At 39.1% G+C, this 10,797-nt stretch overlaps 1 protein-coding gene across 1 annotated transcript; it reads right to left on the bottom strand.

The window, feature by feature from the left end:
* Positions 1 to 287: 287 nt before the first annotated feature.
* On the bottom strand, positions 288 to 9,221 carry cltrn (collectrin, amino acid transport regulator). The gene is made up of 7 exons (XM_031558880.2): positions 9,129 to 9,221; positions 8,909 to 9,027; positions 5,383 to 5,479; positions 4,778 to 5,099; positions 4,162 to 4,284; positions 3,870 to 4,015; positions 288 to 3,698 (listed from the first exon to the last, which is right to left on the bottom strand). Exons 1-7 carry the CDS (start codon positions 9,132 to 9,134, stop codon positions 3,480 to 3,482), a joined length of 1,032 nt encoding a protein of 343 aa, XP_031414740.1. The 5' UTR covers positions 9,135 to 9,221; the 3' UTR covers positions 288 to 3,479.
* Between the last annotated feature and the right edge of the window lie 1,576 nt (positions 9,222 to 10,797).

Raw genomic sequence — 10,797 nt, 5'->3', positions numbered from 1 at the left:
TGGCCTTTGTACATAATTAATCACATAGATTAAAGACAGAAAAAGCAGGTCTGTTGGGCTTCAACTGGAAGAGACTAATGAGATGGTTTTCCAATTACAGAGAGATTATGTGTATTGGCTGGTGTTTTTGTGAGACACTCTTAAAATATGTATATGAATTTCTGTTTGGGTAGTTCTATTGATGAGAGCTCCCAAAAATGGGAGTACAAAAGAGGTCATATGTTTTTAAAGTAAAATGGGAGTACAACAGAGGTCAAATGTTTTTAAAGTAAAAGATACTCATGAGCTATGTTTATTATCGGTTTATTGCAAACAAGTTCAGATGAAGGCAGAAAGGTAAGACACTTTTGTTTAAAACAGTTGTTTAAATTGCGCTTAATGTGTACTGATAAAACATGTTAGACAAAACATATAATATATAAAAAGATAATGAATGGGTTTAGGTTACAGTACACTATAATAATGAACACAATAATGAAAATTAAAATAACTTTAGGTTTTAGGATTTTTTAAATCATTACAGATGTTGAAAATCAAAAAGATGCATCAAATGGTGACATTGTTTATTTGTTCATAATACACACACTGAGGACTTTAGCCCAAACCATAGAATTAGTCATTTACTAATTAGTAATAATAATTAGACATTTTAAAAGCAATTACAGCTATTTGAGAACATTGGAGTGGACAGTCAGATACAGTGCATTGCAAACATATTTAATCCCCTTGAAAATCATCACCGTTTTCTGGATTACAAAAGATACTTACACAATATTTGTATCCTGATCATGTATACTCTTACTATTTATATATACTATATAATATTGTATATACCATTTATATACCATTTCAAATGCATGTTTGTCTAGCACCATTACAAATAAATAAATAGAAAACCAAAATATACTGCTTGCATAAATATACAAATCCCTGTCTGTTTTGAGTTCCAATTTTACACAGACGACAAATCCAGAAATGATACAGAAGTGTCAGTTTGACCGTAACTAGACTTAATGAGGTACTACCTCTGATTGGTTAAGAAATGTTCCCTTTCTGGATATATGGACCAGATAGCGATGCGTAATAGGACAACCGCATAAAATGAGAGAATGAACAAGAATTGAGTAAAATAAAAAGATCCATTTCAAGAAAAGTGTGTCATTTTGAATGAATACATTTCTGGAAACAGTAAGGATACGTAGGGAGAGATGGACGGAGGCTAGCTAGCTAGCTAGCAGGAAAGCGGTAGAGCGTGAGTAGGGTGAGACAAAGGGTACATAAAACCTTTACCTCCCTTCCTTCCTTTCATTGAACGTCAACACACCCCACGCGTCCCCCCACCCCCCATTTGATAAACATGACAGAAACGAGGAAGGGATGCATAGAGGACGGAGAAGTCAAGGACACACATACAGTAAGAAATATGAGAAAAAAGATGTGCTTAAAGGCATGCGTTGTGTAATTTACTTACCTTAAAAACGTCATAATTTTTTGCTAAACGGTTTCCAATTAACACACCCACCTAGGGATACATACCTTATATTTCGTTTAAGCTATGTGGGGCTCGACACATAACAAGTTTCATGTGGATTGGTCAAGTCTAAGTATATGATATCACCGACCACAACCATAAAAAAATTTACCAAACACTATATGACCTCCAGCTCTAGCGCTGCAGCGGTCACAATAAGGCATCTGGGGGTCATAGCCAACATTTTTATGATCATTTCAACACTTTCAAAATCAAAAGAAACCAGCTATCTTGCCACCTTACTTTTATGTTAAATTGTTTCAACACCTGGTTACATAAAAGTCTACTTAGCCGTCATCAACCCACATGAAACTAAAGTGGGGTAGGCCTAAAGCACTTTTTGGGCAATAGCTCCATAGCTGTTTCGCTAAAATGTATTACATTTATATGGCAAGTTGGCCTCTAGGAGGCGCATGACCCTAGCTCATTACAACGGATTTGTGGAGTAGTGCCACCTAGTGAATAATGTTCAATATACAAATATAGCACTTCACTAGCCAGTATCTTGTGACGTAAAGGTTGACATTTTTGTATGCTTATACTTGGCTATATTTGCTCATATCTCTTGAAGTTCCATTTGGCTTAGTCAACAAAATGGTCGCCAACGGGCAGTCACAATTCAGCAGTCAATACATGCCTGGGATGTAAAGGTTCCAAGTTCTACTTGGACCCCGAAGATTGCTGCTTGCAGCTATATTTAAGATTATTATTATGATATCGAATATACCCTGTCCTGTTATAAATGTCAATACTCGACATATAATATTGTTTTCAAGCAGGTTCTTGCCTTCAACTAATAATTCTACATTTTATACATGTATTAATGTATACATGCATATTTCTCAAAACTTTGTAAGTAAATGGCAAGTCAATTCATGCAAAGAAGATCATATCATTCCTTATGTAAACATGAACTGTACATTTCATAAAATGCTCAAATTTCACCCAATATGTTATAAATTCACACTAATGCCTAATATTCACTAGACAGGTCACACAATCACAGAACATAACTCACAGCTACTGCTTTACACCCTCTCAAGGTACATCTGCCTTATCCACAAACTACAGTTCCTTAAATTAAACACTTTTCTTGGAATGGAAAAGATCTTCTGTTTTCACTTCATTCTTGCTCATTATATGGCCTGGGTTAGGGTATGACCCTATCGGTTCAGGGACCGAGTGCCAGGTTGCTGTACGATCTCAGTATAACCATTCGGTCCAGTGCAGAGGCTGGACGGCAATACACCGCTGTAAAATACATTATAACAGTTCTGCTGCAGTGTGTCCAACCCAGGTGATTAGCCAGGTACCTCAAGACTTCTATCACTGCTTTTTGGTTTGAAACTAATCTTAGTCATCTATTGCGGCAACAACTTTAACGAGTAATACTTGTCTTGTTAATACTATGATCACAATTTATTTGTCAGGTGCAGGTTACTAATTCAGTTACACATTGAAAGTAGTCTAAACTACTACTAGTCTACCTTTGTGTGGAAGAACACAGGGAAAGAACCAGAGACAGATGCTAGACGTAAGAACATCAGCAGTGTGGAATGTTGATAACCTACTGAAAACATATAATATGCAAGTACGATTTTTATCCAGAAAATGGTGATCGCTTTCAAGGGGGTTGAGCACTTTTACAAGTGACTGTACAAATGTACCCCAGACCTTAGGAGGGATCATATTTTTCAGACATGTATTTATGTGGGACACCTCAGAAGGGGTAAAACAGGCTAACAATTGGATCTAACCCCTAGTGGGGTTTATACTACCCTCCTTTCCATAAAACAATAAGGACATGAAATTGATATTATAGCTTTATACTGTATATATACTACTCACTACTGCAATGGCAGTTACAGATAAACAGTTGTATAAATTGTGACAGAACAGTATGCTTTTTTGTGTTTTGACTTTCATCAGTCAAACAATAGATCCCAAATCAGCATGCCTTACCACGGATGAGAAAGTAGAAGGAGTCATCTAGTTGTTTTTGAGGTTTTAACATTAAGCGGTTCTCAGTGGAGTGAATGAACCAATTCTCACAGTGTGCAGACTCAAAAATGCGCTCCTTGGACTGCTCTTCTTTCATGTAGAAGACAAAGGGAAAGCTCTCGTCGTCTTCCTTTGAGATGCATTTCAATTTGCTCTTTTCGTATGGCTAGGATGAAATATACAGATATGATTTCACAAGCAACAAGACTGCACAGTTGAAGATTGTGATTAGTCTCATTAAGGTATCATGACTGAATACATGGAGCTCGATCATTACTAACCACAAACATCCAAACAATCATTTGACATGAGGAAATACTGTGATTATGGCACCTACCATGACACTTACTGTCGCCTCCTGACAGTCTGGATGTCTGCAGCAGCGAAGGAACTTGTCAGTCCCGGAGAAGTTCAGGACAACAGGTACCCCTTTAAATCTACCATCCACATGGTCCGACTGGTAGTAGTAGATTGTAATTTTTGCTTACAAACAAAAAGCAAATTGTGCATATTTAAAATTATTTCGTTTTTCCATCTTCTTATACACTTTTTAATTAAATTAGTTTCATTCATGTTAAAGGTGCAGTTATAAAATGTTCAGAAAGTTTCTCAGTATTGTTAGTGCTTACCCAATTTTGGTTTTAATGTTGTCTGATTCCCTGAAGGATTGACAAACATGTGAGTCATCAGACTCTCCAAGGCCATGTTCTCTTGAACTTTATCATGTAGAAAATCAGGAATTTCCTTAGACACTGAAAAAAAGGGGAAAACATATGTTTTGCAATATCCCATATAAACAATGGACTTGAAGTCATGAAGAACGATGGCAACTGAGGGTTTTTCTCACCCTGCTGTAAACAGGATGGAAGAAGCTTAAGTGAAGAGGAAGTGGGACTAATTTCAAGTTTCCTCAAAGAGCGGAATATTTCCTTCAAGCGGAATATTTCCTTCAACTGTACAAGGGAGGTGTTTCTGAGGCTGAAGGTTATGAAGGACTTTAGTTTGAAATGTTCTGGTTTTATTCACATTTAAGTAATATTCCGGATTTAATTCTACCTCCTCTTATAATAATTACATTGTTCTCACTGACATTTCAATGGTCATATGCATGCAAAAATAAATCTGTTACAAGGAACATGAACAAAAAACAATAAGTAGCTCAAAGGATGAAACTGGGAAGTACTACGAGGTAAGAAACCTCTCAAATATATTTCGATTAAAATATAGGAAAGGCAGTAATCTTACCTAGGGAGACCTTTTTGGACATCATCACCACTTCATCTAAGTTGCAGTCGGTGCCACCACAGTCCTTGCAGGTCTTGCCATGCTCACAGCCACGCCCCCTCACTACAGACATGCTGGTGTCAAGCATCTCCACAAGCAGCAGGAAACCATCATCCTGGTCACCGTCATCATACACCTCGACCTCTTCACCTCCATGACACTCTTCATCTCTGGACATGTTTAAACAGAAGCTGAGGACAGTGTCCTCTTTTTTGAATGGAGAGAGGTCACCTGGTTTACACTGAATGTCCACAGGATGTTCAGGGCTGGATTGGTGTACTGTCTAGCAAGGGCAGCACAAACACCATCATCAATTTATGAATACAAGTCACCAACATACAGTAAAAATAGTATAGTCACTCTTCACGGCCTCTTTGGTTGCAAAAGAGAATTCAGTGCTGTTTGAACCCAATCAGACTATCTGGTCATCGAGCAATCTCAAATTAACCTTTATGAGTTTGGATGTCAGTAAAGCCAAGCGATGGGTTTCAGAACTAAACACATTCATGGATCCCAAACAAAGTGATGTGAAAGTGCATGGCAGTGTATTAAAGATGTGAACTTACCAGCATAGGACTGGCTTCTGACAACTTCTCTGCAAACATCTCTGGAGATAAATCTTGCAAATCCAAGCCATTAATCTTCAGAAGCGTATCTCCTCTTCTGTGGGTGCACAAATAGAGATGTTACTAACACTGCTGAAATAAATAATATAATAAATAAAACATGGCAACTTTTGACAAGTCTCGTCTGCTTTTGTTGTCAAAAGGTGACATACCACAGCACTGGCCTCTTTTCTCTTTGTGTTTAAGTTATATGTACTTAATGTATGTATATGTATATGTAAAGTGATACATACTGGATTTAACACAATGCATGTTGGTTAGAAATTGGGTGCGATTTTCGCCGGCACTGCAGATTGTCACCATGCCACACGACAACATGAGCCTCGTGGGAGACAGATGCTGCCGTTTTTTAAATTGTAGTTAATAGTGTTTCAACAGATGCACAGCGCACACTCAAGTTGGAGGATGCCCCCACCCAGATGAAAAAAGACCCTTCTTTACTATTTCAAGAAGAAAACTCAAAGTAAATCATTGAGCGTGGGTATGTATCTTCCATTGGTTATATGCCAATGTATCAAATTAGGTTGATATAAAAAAAAACGTTTACTGACGTGATTAAAGAGCAACCCAAGCTAGATAGCCCTTCCACCAATCTGACCATAAGAAAGAGTATCGCCAAAGCAACGGCTCAAAACACATACAAGGCCATAGAGATAAAAAAGAAAACAAAATTGTCACGCATGTAAACTCAATATGTCGGAAGAATATACGTCCCCAACCTACCAATGGCAAAGTGCCTTAAAAAATAAAGAAAAAACAAGTCCCATATTTAGCCCCTGATCTTTTCAATAGCTAGAAACGCGACATGTTCGTTCATAATATGACCATCTGCAGTGTAGGTATAGGGGACCATCCAAATAGTGTGACCAATTTCGTCAGTAATCATGTTCATTTTTCTTAATGAAAGCAAAGGGGTATTGAACGCATCTTCTGCAAACAACAAGGAACACAACCCGCGTGATCCCCTCTTAGTCAGTTGCAAACTACAACGGCAAGGAGAAACTGTCCGGGTTTGACCTTTGTCTTCTTCAAACTTTTCCCTGACTGAGATAGGCAGTTCACCAGGACCATCAAGTCAGCCAAAGTCGAACTCGAACGCAACCAATCAGTTATGGGTGCAATCAAGGGCGTAGGTTTGCTTATGGTCCATAGGGACGAGACACGACCAAAGTTTAGGAAAGACAATTTTCCCCACCAATATTTTGTTAATTTGAATGGCCTATTAGAAAAAATGATTTTGCACAAAATATTTGCAAACTCATTCGTATTATTATCTATACTATGTTCGTTGGCAGGTTGGCAGGTAACTTGGGCAGCGGGCCATTATTTTTCCTTGCCTCTAGGTGACGGGACAGATTCTGGGTTACTGCCTATTTAGATAGATAGGTGCCCTTTACGTGAACTCGCAACAACTAGCCCTACATGGAGAATGGATAGGTCTACTTGAGATAGACTCCAAGTAGTAGCCTAGGTCTAATTAGGAGGCTCAATGTTGAAAGAAGCCCATCATTGCTATTATTCACAATAGGCGAGGCTACATTGACGTGGGGGGGGGGGGGGCAAATATAGAGTTCATTCAAATAATGAAATTATTCACAGACCACCAATGGGCTCCTTCGCGTGGTTTTTTATCATTAGTTATTTTTAGCTACTTCTATTTCGAAATAGTTGGTTGACGCACCTCCTTACAATGTAATAATGTGTATTGCTTGGGGAAATAGCGTGCAGACAGAAGTTAGCAAAGAATTAGCTGGGAACGATGTCTTTGACAAGTCTTAGTCTGAAGAGGAAAGTTGACAAGCAAAACTGAGCCCATAAAGAGGAATGGAGAGAGACAGTTTTGCGTTCATCTTACCCGGTTTCACTAATGGAAAGCCCATGTGTTTCATATGCAACGAAGTTGTCACGGTTTGCAAAACATAAACCTATGTTTTTTTTATTACGCAAATATCTTGTTGCCACACTTCTGTCGGCCTGAAGTTCAGTTAAAGACGACTGATGAAATTAAGAATGCAAATCATGGTGCCCTGGTGTTCTCTCTCATTTCTGCTTAACATCAGCTTGCCTAATTCGGGGGGTTGCTGCCGGGCAGTGTCCCTACAAATGCTGAGACCAAACCTACGCCCTTGGGTGCAATTTAATGGAATCAATGGACATCAAAAGGAATACAAACTTTTTTTGTGTAGCTATAACAAACAAATCCAATAGTGAAGCAGGCATATACACATAGGGAAGTGAAAAAGCGATGGCAAGACAAAAAGGCAAACAAAATTGGAAAGTGGACTGAAACTCGCTTAATTTCACAGATTGTGACAAACGTAATGCGATGAAACTCACAGACAACATGAATGATGGCATCAGCATACAACGTTTAAACGTTCAGCGTGGGTCTCAGTCTCTGTCAAACGTTGTACACAGAAGTCGTTTTGTAAAGTAAATTTGTAACCTTTAGGTTTTGCGCAAGATTCTTGATCCATTTTGACAGTAAACAAGCAGTTATAATTTTCGATTTTAGAAGCTATTAGCCTATAACTTAATTATTAGCTCCATACAATGTATACTATTCCAATTATCTTATTAACTTTTATGAGGTCGGCAATTAACTTTTATGAGTTTTAGCAATGTTCAGTCTGTTCGTAGGCGACATACCTTCTATTGTTTTTAAGCGCACGCTGCGACGAAATGACGCCTAAATCGGGCACTGACGTGTTAGTAGGGTAGACTGAGTACAGTTGAGACACTTTTTGCTTTTTTCACTACTGCACAAAAACTAGACACTGAAAAGAAGTGACATTTTATATGCCGTTTCCTTTGATTGCATACTAAAATATTATCGATCAATAATATCCATAACTTATTTAATGTATTCATAATTTGCTCATAAACATGAAGTGCGATTTTGTCTCAACTGTACCCATGTCGTGTACAGTTGAGACAGTACCCTAGTACAGTTGAGACACCCATTTAAACCCATTGATTGGTGACTGACCAAGCTACTTTCTACTATGAGGTAGCATAGGCTATCACAATCAAGCTGTATCAACTGTACAGACAGTGTGTCTCAACCATACCCCGCTGACCACCACACGCTTTTCGCTAGATAATGTAATGACCTTGCGTGACATGATAGCATGGAATATTTAAATTTATAGTGCACAGAATAACGTTCGCAATGATGCAAGTTGCGTTTGTTGATGACGTATGGTTAATAACATATTCATTGTAGAAGGGACATGATAAAACCAAATCTTAGCTAGGTAAAAACAACTTTCGCCGATATCTCCGTACGGGAGATGGGTTAGGTGCTCAAATTTCCCGGGATCAAAGAGGACGTTAGTATGTATGTGCAAACTAAAAATCACGTCTCAGGATTGCTGCGCATTCAAGTTACATCTACCCCTCAGTCGTATGTATGACATGTATCCATTGCGAACAGATCTCCAACGCCAGCCCTGTGTTCTCTTACCTCATACAAAATCCGTTCTTGGCTTTTTGATCCTTTAGAAAAGTCTCGACTTCATAGTGATGTTTCCCATTCCCGATGGATGTGTGAAGGATGGTAACGCCACCGTTGACAGGTAAATCCTTCAAGAGAGTACAGAGAAACAAAAGAACACATAATTCTAATATAGGCCAAATATTCAGTAATTTAATAGAATGCAGGAATGTAAATCCTTGACTTTCACCTCCATGTTGCATCAGGGGCAGTGTGATGGAAAATGACTTCTGCTTCTAGACTCCTTCACTTTTACCAGACTAGACTCATTTTATCGGGAGGGGGTGGCCACATGCAAGAGGAAGCTGGGCTTGTGGAAGCAGAACCTAAAAAGAGGAAATGACTATACATCAGCATGGCAGATAATACAGTATTGTTTATAGAAGAGTGCTATATGAAGACTTAGAACCACACACAAAAACCTTTGGTTATAATGAGGATGATTAGGCACAGTTCTAGTTCCAGCAGTTGAAAACAAACATATTCAAAAGCAAAAACATCTTGCAGTAATCAAGTGTTTTTCCAATAACAGGTTGTGGCACTGCCACAAATTCCACAGGATTTAGATCACACACTCGCACATATACCCCAGTTTAGTAATAAAGTTTACGTTAAACTGTTGAGGTAGTTGTGAGGGGGTCTAGATAAAGTTCTTAAGGGAAACTTATTCTACTCATTTCTTAGACTTATCGGTAAATGGTGACATTGTCTGCTGTATTCACAGCGTGAATAAGGACATTTGGACAATAACTTGAACATGAGTGAATTGAAGTCAATGGACACCGTAAATGTAAGAAAGAAAAAAGTGAATGATAGCTTGTGTGTGTGAGTGTGTGTGTGAGTGTATGTGTGTGTGTGAGTGTAGGTGTGTGTGTGTGTGTGTGTGTGTGTGTGTGTGTGTGTGTGTGTGTGTGTGTGTGTGTGTGTGTGTGTGTGTGTGTGTGTGTGTGTGTGTGTGTGTGTGTGTGTGTGTGTGTGTGATTGTGGCTGTGGGTATGGGTGTGGGTGTGGGTGTGAGTGTGAGTGTGAGTGTGAGTGTGTTTGTGTGAGTGTGTGTGGGGTGGGTGTGGGTGTGGGTGTGGGTGTGAGTGTGTGTGTGTGTGTGTGTGTGTGTGTGTGTGTGTGTGTGTGAGTGTGTGTGGGTGTGGGTGTGGGTGTGGGTGTGTGAGTGGGTGTGGGTTTGTGTGTGTGTGTGTGTGTGAGAGAGTGTGTGCGTGTGTGTGTGGGTGTGGGTGTGGGTGTGAGTGTGTGGGTGTGGGTGTGTGTGTGGGTGTGAGTGTGTGTGTGTGTGGGTGTGGGTGTGAGTGTGTGGGTGTGGGTGTGGGTGTGGGTGTGGGTGTGAGTGTGGGTGTGTGTGTGAGTGTGTGTGTGTGTGTGTGAGTGATGAGCGTCTGACGCTACTTTGACTATTCAGGGGGTTCTGAATAGAGGAACTAGGTCATAGATGATGAGCACATACAATAAAACAAGACAGGGGAAACCCCTGAAATTTCCCTTAAAAATAAAAAAATAAACCTAAAAAGGCAGAAACACAATTTGAATACATCAGATAAGCGCAGGCCTTCACATAGAGAGATGATGTCACTGCCTTTTAAAACAAAGCTCCTCTGTTAAGAACAACAACAGAAGGCCAAAAGAGGAGCTCCTGGTCGTGAAGTTTTGAGAATTTCTCCAGTGTGTGCAGAGCATTGTTGGGCAAGTTACTTAATAAAAGTAATCAGGTAAAGTTACTGATTACGTTCTCTAAATTGTAATCAGATTACTTTACTGATTGCTTGCTCTATAAAGTAATCGGATTACTGATTACTTTCAGTTACTTTCCAAAAACAAAAAAAAGATCATCCCTTACCTGATTCATA

This window comes from Clupea harengus, chromosome 21, assembly GCF_900700415.2.
Source record: "Clupea harengus chromosome 21, Ch_v2.0.2, whole genome shotgun sequence".
NCBI lineage: Eukaryota > Metazoa > Chordata > Actinopteri > Clupeiformes > Clupeidae > Clupea > Clupea harengus.
This window is presented reverse-complemented; position numbering and strand designations above follow the sequence as displayed.

Bases quoted from the DNA above. Each gene is read 5' to 3' on its own strand.
- cltrn (XM_031558880.2), bottom strand. The intron at 5,100-5,382 runs GTAAGTTCACAT...TGCCCTTGCTAG, and splicing joins CAGAAGCCAGTCCTATGCTG to ACAGTACACCAATCCAGCCC. The intron at 4,016-4,161 runs GTAAGCACTAAC...TTTGTTTGTAAG, and splicing joins AACATTAAAACCAAAATTGG to CAAAAATTACAATCTACTAC.